At 40.5% G+C, this 19,129-nt stretch overlaps 1 protein-coding gene across 4 annotated transcripts in view; it reads left to right on the top strand.

Annotated features, from left to right (window-relative positions):
• The first annotated feature begins 848 nt into the window (after positions 1-848).
• Positions 849-19,129, top strand: part of CCNYL1 (cyclin Y like 1) — a 90,766-nt gene continuing 72,485 nt past the window's right edge. For 3 of the 4 annotated variants that reach the window (XM_074191507.1, XM_074191509.1, XM_074191508.1), the window contains exon 1: positions 849-1,074. In XM_074191507.1, the coding sequence (XP_074047608.1) occupies positions 864-1,074 (211 nt within the window). In that variant the 5' untranslated portion in view covers positions 849-863. Of the gene's footprint in view, positions 1,075-3,450; positions 12,971-19,129 lie in introns of those variants that run through there. The other variant, XM_074191510.1, reaches the window with a different exon arrangement.

Below are 19,129 nucleotides of genomic sequence, written 5' to 3'. Positions count from 1 at the left end.
GGGCCCCACGGCCAAGTTCAAGTCTCGGGAGCGCCGCCCCTCCCCCGTCCGGATGCGGCTGGATGGGGTCCGTCTCCGAGGATGCTGACGGGCCTAGCTTGGGGGCCCCCCCTCTTTCTCGGAGGGGCCCCGGGGGGGGGGGCGGGACCGGCTTCAGAAGTCGAGGCTTCCCGGGGGCCGGGGAGGCGCAGGCGCGGGGGCGGGAGGGGGAAGGGCCGCCGGGGCCGCCGGGGGGGAGGGCTTTGTGAGTCACATGAGAAGCGCTCCGAGGGGCGGGAGGAAAGGAGGAACTCTTCCCTTGATTGGTTCTGAGCAGCCAGGTGACCGCGACGCGCGCTCCGGTTGGCGGGCGGCGGGCTCCCCGGCGCCGGGGGGCGTTTTACCCGGGGAAAACCGAGGGAGGAGGAAGAGGAGGAGGAGGACGAGGCCGCGGGAGGGGACGCGCGAGTCCATCCCAGCCCTGCGGCCCCGGCGGCGGCGGCCCGGCCCGGCCCGGCCCCTCCTGCGCCGCGCGTGTCCCCACCCCTTTTAAATGAGCCCGCTGCATCCCCGCCCTCGCAGAGGAGTGGGGCGGTGGGAGGCGGCGGCGGCGCGGGAGGAGCGGGCGCGGCGGCGGCGGCGGCGGCGGCGGCGCCGGGGGTCGCGGCCGGGGCGCAGCGGAGCCGCAGTCCTCGGCCGGGCGGGCAGGGAGAGGCGGAGGCGCCGGGCGGACATGAGCCGCCCGAGCCGGGCGTAGCTCCCGGGCCGCCCATGCCCGGCCCCGCCATTGTTGGGGGAGGGGGCGGCGGCACCGGCCCCGGGAGGGCGGGCGGCGGGCGGCGGGCCGAGCGGGCGGGCGCGGGCGGGAGCCGCGGGGGAGCCCCATGGGGAACACGTTGACCTGTTGCGTGTCCCCGGACGCCAGCCCCAAGCTCGGCCGCGGCGCGGGGCCGGCGGGGCCGGAGCGCCGCCCGGATGCGTACGAGGCGGCGGCCGGGGACGCGGCGCCGGCCGGCGCCGAGGCCAAGGAGGCGGACAGCGCGGGCGGCGAGGGCCCGCACCTGCAGCACATCAGCGACCGCGAGTTCCCGGACGGTAAGCGGCGCCGGCCCGGCCCGGCCGCACGTGCGCCCCGGCCGGCGGCCGCGCCCCCTGCCCGCCCGGCCCCGACTTGCGGGACGGACGCGGACTCCGACTTTGGGGGGACTCGGGAGGCCGGGCCGGATTCAGCCGAGGGGTTGAAAGCGGGGGTGACGGATCCGGCCGGTCCGCTCTGCGCCCACGGGGAGGAAGGGAGGAAGGAAGGAAGGAAAAGGTGGGGAGAAAGAGGCTAAATGAGCCCCGCAGAGCGCCGGCTGGACCGCGGCGGCCGGAGCACAAAGGAAACGCGCCCCGCTCGGCCCCGGCCCCGGCCCCCTTCAGCCCTTCCTGCCAGGCTACACCCAGGTGATGCGCCGCCCCGGAGCCCACTCGCTCGGGGTATTTGGGACAGAATTAAACCAAACTTAGGGACTGCTTTTTTAAAATCTGCGATCACCAACATAAATGCAGGTCTTTATAACGATGTGGCATTCTCCTTATACTTAACTTCCTCTCCCGGTCAGAATTCTCTTTATTCAAGATTTTGAGTCTTACAATTCCCCACCCACCCACAGAGCGCAGTCTATCAGTCTTTACTTTGTTTCCATGTTGGACAGTTGATCCAAATTGGGTGTGATGAGAGAGGAATCACATCCTTAAGGAAGAAACAAAACGTATACGACAGGATTCTCTTTTAGCAGCTTAGAAATTTCCAAAATTTGCCTCTAAAACAGTGTTCTCGCTCTGTTTTGATGGATGCCCGTGTTCTTTCTGCTTCAAATGTTAGTTTTGCTTGCACAGCATAGAAGCAATTAATTCTCAAATATGGTATAAAAATAGACCGTTTCTGGAGGTCTGTGGAAGCAATTTAAGAAGGGAGGTTTCTTGGCCATGTTTCCCTGTCTGCCTTTTTTGAAATATGCAGAAAAGCATCCTAGCTCAGTGAGGGGCATGTATCTTTTTTTTTTTTAAGGTTTTTGCAAGGCAAATGGGGTTAAGTGGCTCGTCCGAAGCTACACAGCTCGGTAATTATTAAGTGTCTGAGGCCGGATTTGAACCCAGGTACTCCTGACTCCAGGGCCGGTGCTCTATCCACTGCGCCATCTAGCTGCCCCAGAATGTATCTTTAATAAGTATTTCAGCAAGATTACAATTACATTGAAGAAACAGTGATTTACTTTTAAATAGAATTTAAAGGGATCTTGATTCTCACGATAACCTTATGAAATAATTATATATAAATTAGATTTATAATTCTCTAAATTAACAAAAAATATAGATCATTTGTGTAATTGTAGTAAAAAGGGTGTTTACTAGGCCTGCTCTAAGGCAGGTTTATAACAGGACAGATTATAATAAACAAGATAATAGTAATAAGAGCTTAGTATTTATACAGTTCATTAAGGTTTGTTAAGTACTTTTCCTATTTATCTCATTTAATCCTCACAATTACCCTCTTAGGTGCCATTATCCCCATTTTTATAGATTAGGAAACATAGACTGAGAAAAATTATGACTTAACCAGGGCCATACAGATCGTGTTCTGAGGTCCAGTGTTCACGGTAACTCCTTGCTGACTACTATGTGGATCTGTTACTGTCCAGACCATGTCTCTGAAATCTAGCTGCAGTGACTGGTTCTTAGAGCAATAATGAAAAGGACTAATACTCAGACATAATACATTTTATAAAATATATCTAAAATATTTTAAAGAGCTTTGCTATTAGATATTTGAATATTATAATCACTTTTTTGTTTGGACCTTGATATTTTTCTTTTCAGATAAATCATTTTGAAAGTATTTTCTGTATTGCTATTTATGTTATCTATTCAGTCTTGACTTAGAGGTACAGGTAAAAGCGAATGACTATCATGGAAGAGAGTAACCATTTTTTTCCACTTTCTTAATCATAAAAACAAATATATAATCTTGTATAGTTGAATTAATTTGAGACAGTATAGTGCAGGGAAAGAATGCTAAATTTAGAGACAGATAACTTTAAAAATTCTTACACTAGGGGCGGCTAGGTGGCGCAGTGGATAGAGCACCGGCCCTGGAGTCAGGAGTACCTGGGTTCAAATCCGGCCTCTGACACTTAATAATTACCTAGCTGTGTGGCCTCGGGCAAGCCACTTAATCCCATTTGCCTTGCAAAAACCTTAAAAAAAAAAAAAAGACAGCCACTCAAAAATCTCCTTACTTTGGAGATGAGGAAACAGGCCAAAAGAATTTCAGGGATTTGCTTAAATTCACCCAGAGTAAATGGCAGTGTAATAATTTTTTTTTAGGTTTTTGCAAGGCAAATGGGGTTAAGTGGCTTGCCCGAGGCCACACAGCTAGGTAATTACTAAGTGTCAGAGGTCGGATTTGAACCCAGGTACTCCTGACTCCAGGGCCGGTGCTCTATCCACTGCGCCACCTAGCTGCCCCAAGTGATTGTCTTTTAAGGGTCCTTCTCAGTTTTAAATCTGTAAATCAATAGTTTCATTGAATGAAATACATCCACAGTATTTAAGATCATAAGCTATGTTGAAAGGAATTTCAGTAATCATTTATAGAGCTGCCAGCATATTTGAACAACTAAAGAGTAGAGGATAGTTCAGAGAAACTTAAATTGAAGTACATTATGGACTCAAATTTTAAAAACTCTCCATCCAAGGACACCCAATGAGTTTTAAAAACAAAACCAATGCTGCTCATTCAGAATTGTGACAAATTATGTGGCAGACTTGGAGAAAAGTCATGTGCATAAAATTGTGCGGTGAGAAGGGGACTTAGGAAATGAAGTCTAGTTCAACCCTTTGTTTCATCCGATACTGACAAACCTCCCGGAGATGAAGTAGAATCATACTCAGTTCTGGAAAAACTGACTCTAGCATACTATCACCGTATCTCCACACAGATTTTGTCCATTACTTAACTGATAGGTGGTATGACACAGTGGATAGAGGGCTGGCCTGTGAATTGGGAAGGCCTGGGTTCAAATGTCTCCAATGACCCCTGCTGGCTCTGTGACTTTGGTCAAGTTCCTGAATCTTTCCTGGTACGGTGGACAGAGCACTGGTTCTGGTGCTCTTAAAGATTGAGTTGTAGAGAAGATCCCAGCCTGCATATGAGAAGGTTGGTGCAGTACCTCCTTAGAGCTTTGTCTGGTGGCCAAGGCCTGCCTGGGACACAAAGGTGCTAAACCTTCACTGGCAGGTGCTGTTTCCTCATTCAGGAACTTCCCTGTCCTTTGAAAATCCTTGGTCCAGTCCCTTTTCTGGTCATTATCCTTGGAGTCAAAAGATTTGGGTTTGGATTATGTTTTTCATTGTTAGGTGTGTGACCTTGGTCATGAAAAGTCAAACCTGGTTCAGATAACTGAAAAACAAATGTGTTTTGAGATGCCTCATGATAAAGCAGATCACAGTAAGGCAAACTTCTGACCCAGTGGGCAGAGATAAAGATACTGGTATATCAAGTATTGTTGTTGTTTAGTCATTAATCATTGAGAGTCTCTTGGCAGAAATACTTTGGGGTTTGCCATTTCCTTCTCTAGCTCATTTTACAGGTGATAAAACTGAGGCACCCAGGGTGAAATGACTTGCCCAAGGACACAGCTAGTAAGTGTCTGAGGCAGGATCTGATCCCTGAAAGAGGAGTTTTGGTGACACCAGGCCCAGTGCTCTGTCCACTGTACCACCTTGTGCAGTCTAGGTTTTTATTAATAATTCTGTGATGTTTCCTGTCTGCCAGGCTCTGTGCTAAGCTACCCATAAGTATTAGTCGGTTTGATCCTCATAACACCCAGGGGAAGTAGGTGCTACGAATCCCCATTTTACAGATTAGAAGCAGTGGTAAAAAGAAGTTAGGTGACTTCCCTCAGGCCCAAGTCTTTCAAGCCTGGCACTCTCATAAAGGAGTGAGCAGATGCAAGCAAAGACTTCCTCTAAGGTCTTATGTTACCTAACATGATCTCAGTTGAAAATGTTTTCTTTTCTACCTGACTTTTTTTTTTAGATTTTTTTTTTTTTGCAAGGCAATGGGGTTAAGTGGCTCGCCCAAGGCCACACAGCTAGGTAATTATTAAATGTCTGAGGTCAAATTTGAACTCAGGTACTCCTGACTCTAGGGCGCCACCTAGCCGCCCCCTCTACCTGACTTTTGAAGCTCAATAAGCTTTTTACTTTTAATCAGTTCTCTCAAAGTGATGAGAAAAACTTAGCCATTTCAACATTTTTCTACCTCACTTGATTTAATCTCCATAGAAACAAAATCAAAGTAACACACCTCCCTTCCTCCATCCCCTTTTTATTTTCACCTTATTTTAGAAGATCTTCTGTTTCCTTGGAAACTAAAACTGAGAGATCTTCTTTGCCATCAAGTATTTCAGTATCCTTTTTGTGAAGAATAATTCTATCATTTTGGAAGACACTGTAGGGCCTGGTGGGAAAAAGCTGACTGGGTTTGGAGACCTGTGTTTTTGGTCCTTGCAGGGATACATAGGACTGTAGGGCTATAACCAGGTTGGTTAATCTGGACAAATTCTAATTTCCCCAAACCATTGCCCCCTATAGAGGATGTGGGATATCTCAGTCAAGGCCTTGGCCTTTCTTTCCCCTTTCTTAACTCCTAATACTTTCCAGTGTTACTCTTCATGGTTGTTCTGAAGAATAAGCAAAATAATGTAGTTGAAAGTGCTTTGTAACAGTGAAGTGTAACATAAAAACTACAATTAGGATGTATCCACATTCATTCTTGGAATGTCACTTTGTTTCTTCACTTTGTTTTTTTTAATAGAGACAGTATTTCATATGTACTTTGAACTTTTTTGTAATTTTTCATCTATTCTTTTAAGCACTAGTTCATAGTTTTTCTTTTTATCCCACTATCATAGAAATTTAGCTGAGAATACCATTGTCATACCAAACTTTTGAACCTTCAACTTATGAGCTTACATGGATTTAATCACTAAATGACTTTGGAGCTAGTAATGATTGAAATTTTGAGATTGGGCAAATTTTTTTTCTTTTAGTTTTTGCAAGGCAATGGGGTTAAAGTGATTTACCCAAGATCACACAACTGGGTAATTATTGAGTATCTGAGGCCCTATTTGAACTCAGGTCCTCCTGACTCCAGGGCCAATGCTCAATCCATTTCACCACCTAGCTGCCCCTAAGATTGGGTAAAATTTTAAAGGAGAAAGAACTAAAACGAAAAAGGTGCCTTTTTTCGGGCTATCTACTATTACTAGCATCTACTGTTGTAGAAATGAAAACAACCTTAAAACCAATTGGGCATTTTTCTACCACCAGTTCACACTTTACAATTTAAGGAGCTTCTAGTCAATTTTAAGCAAAACTAGGTTGACAGTTTTTTTTTTTTAAAAATCCTCACATAACCAGTGTTTGACTCTGTTATCTCTTCATTTTCCATAATAACTGCTAGAGAGAATTGAAACATTTAAAATGTGAACTTTATATCCTATAAGACTGGTTAAATTGATTTGGAGAGAGTATGAATAGAAATGCAATAAGTAATTAACTTTGCCTTGCATTTATAACATTGTGGGGCTTCAGTCAGAGACTACAAAAATCTTGATAATTGTTTTTAGAGGAAAAAATATGAGGGGGAAAAAATAGTGTTAAAGTGCCAACCTCTGGTGATTGTAGGCAAGATCAGAAAAAGTTTCATCTCCTTTTTTCCTGAACTAAAACCATCAGAAAGAAAAATTAACAAGTCAACATCTTCCTGTATTTCTGGTGATTGAATAAAACATACTTTCTTGAAAAAAAAACATTCATCCATGAGCCAAGTTTTTCTATTTTATCACCGAGAGGAGATTTCTCATCTGTCTTTATAGTCTTCCCCCTCTTGATCTTCTCCTTTCTTGGGCATTCTTTTATTATTGCATGACAGAACTCTTAAATCTCTAATCAGAATTCTCATCTTGCAGTGCCAGCTAACTTCTAGACATCATTATTGCCACATGTCCATTGGTTTCTCCAGTTCAGTATGTCTAAAAGTGAATTCATCACCTTCCTCTTCTCAAGATGATGAGGAAAAAACTTAGCCATTTCAATACTTGTCTACCAAACTTGATTTTTTGGACTGCAAGGTTGCATTATTAAGTACTAGACATTTAAAAGAAAGACAAAAGGGGCGGCTAGGTGGCATAGTGGATAAAGCACTGGCCTTGGAGTACCTGGGTTCAAATCGGGTCTCAGACACTTAATAATTACCTAGCTGTGTGGCCTTGGGGGAGCCACTTAACCCCATTTGCCTTGCAAAAAAAACCTTAAAAAAAAAGAAAAGAAAGACAAAGAAAGGCAAAAACCTAGTCCCTGCTTTCAAGGAACTGTTAGTCACAGTGCTGTGGCTAGAGCCCCAGTCTGGAATGAGAAGACCACCTCATTTGTAAACTGGGGACAGTGGCAGCACCATTTTTCAGAGTTGGTGTGAAAATCAAAGGAGATAAAATGCTTGTAAAACACTTGGTGAACCATTAAGGGTTCTGTAAATGCAAGTTGTTATTAAACCTCACCCATCTCCAAATTTAACATATTTCTGTCAAGGGTAGCATTATCTTGTTTTGTCAATCTAGATCTATAACCCCTTATCTACCTATGTTGGCAGCCTTAATTCAGGCTTTCATCCCTCTCATCTGGACCTTCGAACTAATATTCCTTTCCATGTAGCTGCCAAATGTTCTTCCTGTGCACAGATTTGACCTGGCACTCCCTTGGCCATAAATCTTCAGTGGTTCCTTATTGCTTCTGGGATAAAATGCAAATTCTTCATCTACAATTTAAAGCCCCTTTTAATTTGGTTTCAACCTACCTTTACTGTTTCTTTTGACCTCTCCTCACTTTCTTCATTCTTCTAGCAAATCTGGACTACTCAGCTCCCTGTTAAGTTGCTCCCTGAACTCAATATTCCATCTCTTGTTTCTCTACCATCTAACTAATTCCCTTTGCTCCTTCTCTCTTCCCTGAAATGCATTCTAACCTCTGTTTTCTAGTGTGTGTCCCAGGGTTACTGTCTTTGAATTCTTATCTGAGTCTTATTGTTAGTTGTTTCTCTCATCACTTTACCTTGTATTTTACTTGTTTGGATTTTTATCCCCCCCCCCCTTTTAGAGCAGGGTTTGTTTCATTTTTATTGTTGAATCCCCAGCATGTCTTAACTTATAATATGAATTAAATTGAATGTTTATGGAGGAGTGGAAATTATGTATTTTTTATGCCTTTCTACAGAGATATTCAGCACCCAGCTTTTTTTTTTTTTGCCCTTTGCATATTTAAGTTTTTTCCCAGTATGAAAGTCAAGTAGCTAAAGGTTTTGGGTGTCTTTGCAAAATGTACTTCTCCACCAAACCAATTTATCTGAAAAGAAAAATGTGATAAAGAAGCCTGATTCTCTTTTGGATTGGATTTGTGCTTTTTTTTTTTAAAGACATGATTTAGAAAATTTCTTTTGCAATTAAAATAAGGTATTTGTGGACTGGACATAAATATTACCAATTTCAATGCAACAAATTTTTCTTATCTACGGATGAGGAAGGCACTTAAGACTCCAAGCAAGATATGTTGGGGATAAAAATGATAAGCACAATCCTTGCACTAAGAGAATTTAATCTTAATAGATAGTTAAAATATACACAGAAAAGCCTGATAGAAGAACCTCTATTAAAACCCAAAGTGAATCTGGGTTTTCAAAGATTCTGCCAATAGAACTCAATATTCTTGAGTGGGTCCTACTCAAAAGGCTTATTGTATAGATCTCACAGGATTGTAGATATGCCCTAACAAGGAAGGTTGAATGGAAAGGTTGATATAGAAAGCAGCTGTGCAGTTTGTTGGCCAGAATAGCATGTTTTTTGGCCTAGTGGTTTTAGAAAACTGTATTTTGATCCTTAACTCATTAGAAGGATGAATGAAATTCAAGAAAAAGCATTATTCATTATAGGCAAGAAGTTTGTGTAATAATCTCTGTGGGTAAGTCACTGAAAAATAACTAGTGGATTTTTAAAAGTCTGCCTTTGTATCATTAAAAGTAACTAAAATAACTCAATGGCTTGCTTTTTAAAATTGCCTTTAAATGTACATTGAGCATAATTATTTATTATTTCTTCCAATATTTAAAATGAAAACATTATGTTTGGGTAAACTTCCTTGGGTAGACAGTACATTTTAAGGAAGATCTTGAACTCTTAATTTAGCATAATTTCAATAAGGATTACAGAGAAAGAAATTGCTTCTACCTTTAACAAAAATAATGATTTTCATAATATAATTTGACTGCATTTTCACATTGGTTCAGCTTTCCATTTAGCAGTGAGTGTTCCACACTAAGTTCTGGGGTATAACAAAATAGAGATTTCAGATAAATTGAGCATTTACTGAACCTTGATTGTTGTCAGTTCTGTAATTAATCAAATAAACACAAACAGTAAGGGCCCTGCTGCTTGTAGAATGCTGTAATATATAATAAGGTTAAGAAGTGGCCCCAACACTTAGTGAACTTTGTGAAATAAAGGGATACCATTAGCAAACAAAGTGATCTGTAAAGTTCAAGGACTCATGGAAGACCTATTGGAGGATTATATTTGAACTGGCCATTAAAGGATAGGATTAAAATGACAAAAATAATGAGATAAAATAGTGTTTGAAGGTATGCATGTGAAATAGCACAATTCTGGAAAATCATTTGGAGTTATGTGAAAAAGTTCCTGTCTTTTCATCTTGCTGGATAAGTGGGAGATCAGCAGGGCCGAATAACTGCTGACCTCCCTCATAAGATACACTCACTGTTCATTGGTTTTTCTCAGTTACTGTTCTTTCTTAGATGGGCATGTTTTTTTTTTGGGGGGGGATGTCATTAAATAATTGATATTTTAAAACATTAAAAGTTTTTGAAATTAAATAGATTGAGGGTTTTCCAGGAATAGAGAACAGTTTGAATAATCAACATCCATTTATGGTCTCAGAGACACATACAGAATGAGGGCCCTTACCTCAAGCAGCTTTACATGTGGTGGGGATGGGGAATGAGGAAGCTAAGGAAATGTAAATATACACACTAAATAGAAGAAAGACCTCTGAAGGAAGTATTTGGAAGTGAGCTAAAGATTCTGAGAAGTTGGGGTGAGGATTAAGTTATGTTCTGGCCTGGATCTTATGAGGGGTCTCAAGGGCCAAACAGGAATTCTGTTTTATTTTTAGAGGCAACAGGGAGCCATTGGAACTTTTTGAGCAGAGAAGTAAGGTAAGAGTGTTGGTAAGTGGTGCTCAAGTGAGTACAGAAAAGAGGATAGCTGCAAGAAATTCTGAGGAAGAATTGAATATGGGAAATGAAGAAATTAGAAGAGTTAAATATGATTTCAGGGTCGCAGATCTCCATAACTGAAAAATGCTGTAATCCTCAACAAAATTAGGGAGATTAGGTAGTGAAATCCTAAGGGGGGGGGGAACAGTGAAATTCTGCTTTGGATTTGTTGTTTTTGATATACTTGCTGCAATAGTGTCAGAGCCATATTAACTGCATATTAACATACAAAACTACAAATTAACATGTTGTATTAATTTTAATTAAGGTAGTTTTACTTTATTTTAAAAAATATTTCCCATTTACATTTTGAACTGGTTCAGACTGCACATTTGTGAGCTGGAAATTTGCTACATGGCAACCATTGGGAAATGTTCAATTGGCTGTTAGTGAATGGAGGAGAGCAATTAGTTTTGGATATAGAGCTCTGGGAATCATTTGCCTAAGTTGAGTCATTAAGCTTTTTATTAATCACCTACTCTTGTGTCTAGGGAAAAGATCAGCCCTTGCCCTCCTAGTGCTCACAATTTAATCAAAAAAGACACAAACAACCATCCGACTGATTTGTGTGAGAGGTGTTAGAAAGGTCCATGATGGTTTTGGGAAAAGATAAAGAATTGCATTTTGAAAATGCTGGCTCCAATTTGTGTATGGGACATCCAGTTTAATCTGTCCTTTAGGCCAGTGGAGCCTGCCTTGTAATCATTGGGATTCCTTATAGTGGATGAGATCACCTAGAGAGGGAAAGAAGTCCTTGACTATTATGAAACAGGATTTGTACGAGAAGCAAGCCATTGATGGTTTGAAAATAAAGACACACAAGAAAGAGTAGGATGGAAGATAGCAAGTAGTCTTCTTTGATTGAACATAGATACATAAAAAGAATCAGCAGGAAATCCAAATGGAATTCTAAGGTGGTGTCGGGTTTTTTGAGGTTTTGGATGTCAGGCAACAGAGTTTAAACTTTTATTATATTTATTTTTTATGGGGCAAGTAAGTGATACAGTGGGTAGAATGTTGGGCCTGAAGTCAAGGTCTTCTTAGAAGACATGGATTCAAATGCAGCCTCAGACATTTACTACTTTTTTGCTTCCAGTTTCTTTGTATGTAAAATGGGAAAAGTAAAAGCCCCTACCTCCCCCCCCCCCATTGTTAGGATCAAATGAGATAAGAATTGTGAGTGGTACATAATATCAACTCTCTAAGTGTCAGTTGCTATCATTGTCATCAATTACTATTATTATTTTAGTAAGTGTCACTGAAGGATTTAGTACCTGAAGGATTTTGAAAGGAGGTCTAATTTGACCAGTCTGTTCAAAAGAAAACCCGTCCAGCTTAGTTTAATCTCATACTTGAGATGTTTTGGATTACTTTGTTTCTGTGAGGAATTTTAAACTTCTGTTAGGTAAGTGTGATGAATATAATTTTAACCCTAGATTTGAGTTTAAAATTTCACATGTTATCCTCATTTGATTTTAATATAAACCCATCTGTGAAGGTAGCACAGAGACCACAGAACTTTGAGTCAAGAAGCCCAAGCTCCCCTCTTTCTTCAGGCACTTAAAAGTGGGGTGACCCTGGGCAAAAGACTCTCTGCTTCAGTTTTCTCATCTGTAAAATGGGAATAATATTTACACTTGCCTTCTAGGGGATTGTTATAAGGATCAAATGAGTGAACTTGGGAAAAACACTTTGCAAACCTTCAAGAACTGTATAAATGCTATCAGTGAGCCAATTCAAGGCCTACCTTGAATTCTAGAAGCTTAGACTGTTTTGTTTTTGCAGACATAATAGTTTCAAGGATATGTTTGAATTGTAGAAACTGGAAAATTCCAGGCCTGCTTGAGTAGTCAGTGTGAGATTAGAAGTAATTGAATTTCATTTGATTTCATCCCTTGAGTTCCTGAGAAACTGATACCTTCAACCTTTTCTCCACTCAATAATGATTGCCATACAGAGGTTTAGAAGAGATTGAAAAGTATCATAGTTCCATATCTTTCTAGCAACAGGGTCCCAACCTTTTTACTTCAAAATCCTCATTTTAAGGTACATTTAGGTGACATAGTGAATAGAGTACTGGTCTTGAAGTTATGAGGACTTGAATTCAAATCTGACCTCAGATACTTAATAATTACCTAGCTTTGTGATCTCGGACATACAAATTATGATGAATAACTGTAATGAAGCACCATTGTGCCCTAAGAAATTATGAATAAGGCAATTTCAGGAAAAAAAATCTAGAGAGACTTGTACTACTGATAGCAAGAGAAGCAAACAGAACCAGGAGAATAGTTTTTTACCATAGCAACAACATTAAAAGGACATCGGGGCTGCTAGGTGGCACAGTGGATAAAGCAAGGGCCCTGGAGTCAGGAGTACCTGGGTTCAAATCCAGCCTCAGACACTTAATAATTACCTAGCTCTGTGGTCTTGGGCAAGCCACTTAACCCCATTGCCTTACAAAAAAACTAAAAAACAAAAACAAAAAAAAAGGACATCAGTTTTTCAAGGACTTAAGAACTCAGATCAATGTGTGGACCAGCCACAATTCCAAAGGTTAGAAGATGGAAGTATGCACACTACCTTACTCTGAACAGACAGGTAATGGACAAATATTTGTTGGTTGTGGTCAATGCAGGAGTCTGTTTTTCTTGAACATTCATTTGTTGTAAGGGGATTTGAAGTATTTTTGTCTTTTTTTTTCACTTGGGACAAGGTAAAAGAGAAATTTATATGAATTGAAAAATTGTATCAAATAATCTTGGAACATTGCTGGGACACTGTTAAGTGACTTTCCTATAATCAATAATGTAGTTGTTTTTTGAGGGGAACCCAGGTTTTTCTGAGGACAGACTAGGCACTTTGTCTACTCTGCCAGGATGCCTCTTGTTAAACTGTTAAATTGGAATTCTATGCAACTGTGTAACTTATATGTGCTATGCATTATGGTATTATATTTACTATTTAATGGACTTCCATGAAAAGTCCAGTTAGAAGCTGCCGTGGGACATGGACATGACTGAATGCTGGCACATGCCAGGGTTTCTCAAGCTGCCTTTATTACATGCAACTTGGCTAAGTGTGTAGCAGTTTGCTAAATACTGTTTTGTTTTAACTCCTTTAATTCTTGAAATTGATTTTTTTAAATGCAATTCTCTTCTTCAATGACTGGTTGGTTAGTAAGTTATTAATTATAATAATAGGTAAATGGTTAATAATCATGCACACTGATGGGGTATGAATGTAATGGCTATGTGAATATTGTAGATGATTGTGTAATAATTTATTCATTGATTTATTCATTTATTTTGGTTTTTGCAAGGCAGTGGGGTTACTTGCCCGAGGTCACAGAGCTAGGTAATTATTAAGTGTCTGAGTTCAGATTTGAACTCAACTTCTCCTGTCTCCAGGGCCAGTGCTGTATCCACTGAAGCACCTAGCTGCCCTGATTGTATAATAATTAATGATAAAATCTGAGAAATTCTTAAGAACATGAGGCTTTTCATAAGAACTAGCTCAGAACAAGAACCCAAAGAGTAATATATAGTGGCTAAAATAGCTACAGAACGTAAGGAAAAGCAACACTGCAAGGAAACTACACTGAATAATTGTGATAACCTCTTTGGTCTCCTTCCTCTTAGCCAAAATTTGGGACCAGATAATTTTATATCTTTTGTATGCTATAACACTGACTCTGTATGAAAACTCATTTCTATAGTCTCGCTTTTTTTTCTTTTTGATTAGCTTTTATTTTTATTCTAATTACTGCAAAGATACCTATAAGCTTTCTAATATAAATTTAAATGTCTGTCAATCAGAGTTATTCATGAAACCCCTAGCTTTATATTTGAGCCACTGTAGAATATGAAATTTATAAAACTCTTCCTTTAGGAGCATGTAGGTGGTATTGTGAATAAATTGTTGGGCCTGGAATCAGAGAAGCCTCATCTTACTGAGTTCCAGTGTGACCTCAGACACTAGCTATGTGACTTTGGACAAGTCTTGGGAAACTTACCTCAGTTTCCTCATTTGGAAAAGGAGCTGGAGAAGGAAATGGCAAACCATTCCAGTATCTTTGCCAAGAAAACCCTAAATGGAATCATAGAGTTGGATATGACTGACTTCAAACAAATTTCTTTCCGTGTGCAGTAGTTAAACAACTGCTAAGAGCAGTCAGCTTTATTATATGAAAAACACACAAAGTTAATTTATGACATGGTTAAAATGTAAATATTCCATGAGCTTTTATTAAGCACCAGTTATGTGCTGACCCTGTGGATATGGTTTCTCCCTCCCTTCCCTCCCAGCATCTCTCCCACATCCTTCCTTTGCTTTTAACTGACAAAGCTGCTGCTGCTGCTGTGGTGCAAGTTCTTCTGGCTTCAGACCTGGAAGACTGCAGTGGTCTGTCCTGCCTCGAGTCTCTTCCATTCCATTCAGATGCCAAAGAAACTTAGCTTACCTGCAGGTTTGCCTGTCACCCAGCTCTCATCCACCATCAGTAAACTTCAGTGATTACAACTACCTCCAGGATCCAATGTAAACTGCCCAGTATGACCTTTAAAAGCCTTCATCACCAGCTTCAAGATTCTGATATTTTATTCCCCTTCACTAACTCTCTGATCTAAATTAACTGCCCACTTTCTGTTCTTCACTCAGGGATCCTTCTTAGTCTCTGCTTTTTCTTTGTGTGGTCTGTACCCCTTTACACCCTACCCCACCCTCCCTCTTCTCCTCCCCCTTCAAAACCTCACTCAGATCCCACCTTCTGTAGGAGGCCTTTCCCAGCCTCTTCTCCTTGTGCCTTCCTTCTCACCAGGGTTGCCCCTTTTAATGCATGGGCATGTTTCTTGACTTATTGGGGGCCTGGATGACATTTTTGCATCTCTGGTGCCTGGAACATAGTAGCCTCTTAAATACTTGGAGACTAACTAAAATATAAAACTGAGATCAGGAGCTTAGTGGGGAAACTTGTTTACACAAATGCAAATAGGGGATCTAAACAAATGAATAGAAAGTGATTGGCTGGAGGCTGGGAAATCTCCTGGGAGAAAATGGAAGACCTCTTGGTCTTTAAGCCAAACCTTGAAGAGAACTAGGAGCTCTGTGAGGCAATGATGAGGTGGAAGGGCACTGGAATAGTTGTGGAGCAGTTTATGCAGGTATGGAGAGAGGAAATGAAATGTTGGAACAGCCAGCTTGGAAGCCAAATTAGGCTTGGTTTTTAAATACCAAGGAGAACAGCTTGGTGTTTATCCTAGAAGTCATGGAAAACCATAGAAGCTACTTGATCTGAGTTGTTGATTTAGGTGTATAAATTGGGAAGCTGTGTTAGGATGTGTTGAAGAGGGGATTCAAGGAAAACATTTCTGTATCAGTGTGAAATAATGGAAAATGTCTGGATTTGGATCAGAGGGCTCAATTGTCACTGTTTATGACCTTTGGTCATGGTCTATAGGCCCCAGTTTCCTCATCTTTAAAAATTAGAAAGCTAAACTAAATGACCTCCAAGTACCCTTCCAGCTCTAGATCTAACATATATATAATTCTCTGTCATGCTCCAAAGCAGAGAGCCAAGATTGAAACAAAACTGAAAGCTAAGGAATCGGGCATAATAGAGACAACCTGGACCAAGATGGTGCCCTGAAATGAGAGGCCACTTGAGCAGGTTGTTGGGCCAGCAAATGAGGCACTAATGCCAGGAATACTTGAATGGGGCATCTGTCTACTGAGCTCTGATCCTCCTGACTACTTTCTATTTTATTATTAAACTTATTTAAATCTTTTCAACACATATATACTTCCTGATGAGATAGACACTGACCCTAGAGCAGGTCTCATCCTGGGCCTGCAAGTGACAGCAGGAGAGCTCTGTAATGGTTGTGGTAGGTATTGAGGTAGCATAGACTATGTAAGAAGAACTGGTTTCAATCACAAACCCTTTTGGGTCAAGTCTTTCCTCAGATACTGGCTTTGTTCACCATGCTTAACCCTCTTAAGTTATGGATCACTTGTTGATTACCATTGGTGGTAGGAATTTCCTCATAGGAAGTTTAATATATATATATATATACATATATGTGAAGTTACATTATATTTAGTGTAATATACTTGTATTTTCCCATCCCTGTAAAGAAAAGATGTAGATTTCATTCTTTTATCTTTTTTTTTGAGGCCAGACTTGATCAGTAAAATTACAGTGTAATTGTTACTGTAAATTTTATTTTCCTGGTTCCTTTAATGTAGAAAAAGAAAACTTCTAGGTTGTGTTGTTTTTTTGAGTACAGACTGAAAAAAATGAAAGTATAATAGTTCTCTGAATCTAGAGCTAGGCAGTGTTCTCCTTACCAGTAGATGAAGAAACTAGGGTGGTGCAGCTATTTGTTAGTTGGCTTATTGTTAGTTGGCTTATTCATTTAGGAAACATTTAATGTAAAGAGAGGTGATTTTTACAATTTGATGGCTTAAATTTCCATTGCATTAGAATGTTAGTACTACAAGTAATCCTGATATCAGTTGTTAGCAGAAGAAAATGAAAGTGTTACCATAGAAGATATTTGAGGATTAGAAAATTAAAATTAAAATTCATATGCTTAAAAAGTTGATTCTCTAGGAAAGAAAATGAAATTAGGGCTTAAATCATCTGTGCTCATTAAAAAGTAAACCTTATCTAGTTATCACTTTGACAACATTTTTTTTCCCATTTAGAAAAGTTAGTTAGAAACTAGAAGAACTTGGAATTGATCTTACCTTTGTGATTTGCAAGCTTTGATATATCATTTACATGTAACAAATTGTATCTAAATGTGATATTCTTACATTTTCTCTTCTTCTTGATTTCAATCTTGATTTTTTTCAGATTTTGATTTTATTTAAATTTTCAGTAACTCTCAGGAGTAACCTCTTACTACCTTCTCTTCTAAGTTACTCTTCCAATTCTTTCCTCAAGAGCTTTTATTTTTTTTACCTCTTCATTTTTCCTAGTTATTTATTTAATCCTTGTAAAAAAATCCATATTTATCTCTCTGCTTGGAGTTGCTATGGTATGGGAGTTTGTGCCAGGACCAGATGCTGCTCCTTTCTGGGCTTTTGCAGGGTGGTTAACTCTGGTACTCCCTGATTAACCATTCTGTTTGAACACTTCCCAGGGTCTTTCTTTAGAGTCCTCTCTTGTTTCTCAGGACTGAGCTCTGCCTCCACCCAATACCTTTAGGCTCCTGGGGTTTTCTCCATCCATCCACTCGTGATGCCTCTGGACACAGAGCCTTGCAGACTCTATGCTTCCTAGCTTGCTAACAACCCTTTCCCAGAAGTTCCCAGGCTTTAATCTTGTCTCCTGTTATATGGAGTAAAAGAAGTCACTGTGGTTTCTTATTGGAGTTTTTGAACATTTTTCAATCTAGTTTAAAAACTTGAAGGTTTTTGCTAGAGCAGAAGCTCCCTTGAAATTCTTTACTTTACCCAGTGAAAGCTTCTGGGACTTCAAGAATTATGACCTGTTCTTGTAACAAAGCATGTCCTGATTCCATGTAGTAGTTATTTTAATTTGGAGGTTTGTAGTATTTGTGATTTGGTAGAGAATAGGTACTTGTTTTACATAGCACTAACCAGAGCAAGTTGAATTTGATTTCTAAGTTGTCAATTTTGAGTTGCTTCTTAGTAAATTTTCTTTTTTCTTATTATTTATTCTTTTAGCCTTTTGAGAATTGTTCATTGAGTTTGGAGGAGTCAAAATCAAATTTTATTTGTCATACATCTTTTAACCAAAATTTGTTTTAAGCACATCCTTGTTTAGTTCTTTTTAGATCATTCCTTTAGTATCTTTTAAATATGGTCATGAGTGTTCTTTCAGCTTCCTTGCTTCTATGTACCTGCTAGCTGACATGGATAGAGAGATACTATAATTTTCTATGATTTAAATACATAATCACATGCTGTTGAGGACCCCTGATCATCACTGTCCTTTAGAGGCCCATCAGGAGCTGCATTAAGACCTCAGTGAGTGAAGTTGGACTAGTTCTGTTTCAGATGATGTCTTGTGGCAGACAGCTGTTGTAAGGGTCTGTTTTCAGCTGAGGTCGGGGGAATCTGGGGTAGGCTGAAATTATTCTAAGGTCATCCAAGGATTCCAATTGGTTTTGAAGGAGTCCTTATCTAAATTAAATATATGTGTGTGTGTGTGTGTGTGTGTATATATATATGTGCATATATACATATACGCATATATATATATATTATTCTGTATTCCCTTTTCTTGACTACATGAACCCCAAAATGGAAGGGCTCCATAATGCCACAGTGTTCTGTATTCTTGTGCATGGGCTATTTCCAACAATGGCCTTGGCCTTCTTGTAGGCACTGTACTCAGTGGGATTCCCTCTGCCTCCCTGCATGGGATATTTGCTCTACTCTCATTCATTTCTTAGAATCCTTGGTTTCCATTTACATTTAATTCACATACCATCCCTTTGGAAAGCCAGGCTTATATGATTTCCATCCAATGTTTTTTAAGGGGAATGTTCCCTCTCCCTTTCCTCTCTCTCCCTTCCTCATCCTTATCTTCCTCTTCTTCCCACTTCCCTCCTTTACTTTCTTTTATTTTAGGTTTTTTTTTTTTGTAAGGCAAATGAGGTTAAGTGGCTTACCCAAGGCCACACAGCTAGGTATTAAGTGTTTGAGACCGGATTTGAACCCAGGTACTCCTGACTCCAGGGTCGGTGCTTTATCCACTGCGCCACCTAGCCACCCCCTCCTTTACTT

Source organism: Macrotis lagotis, chromosome 6 (assembly GCF_037893015.1).
Source record: "Macrotis lagotis isolate mMagLag1 chromosome 6, bilby.v1.9.chrom.fasta, whole genome shotgun sequence".
Classification (NCBI taxonomy): Eukaryota; Metazoa; Chordata; class Mammalia; order Peramelemorphia; family Peramelidae; genus Macrotis; species Macrotis lagotis.
Note: the sequence above shows the minus strand (reverse complement) of the source record. Positions and strands in the feature narration are given on the sequence as shown.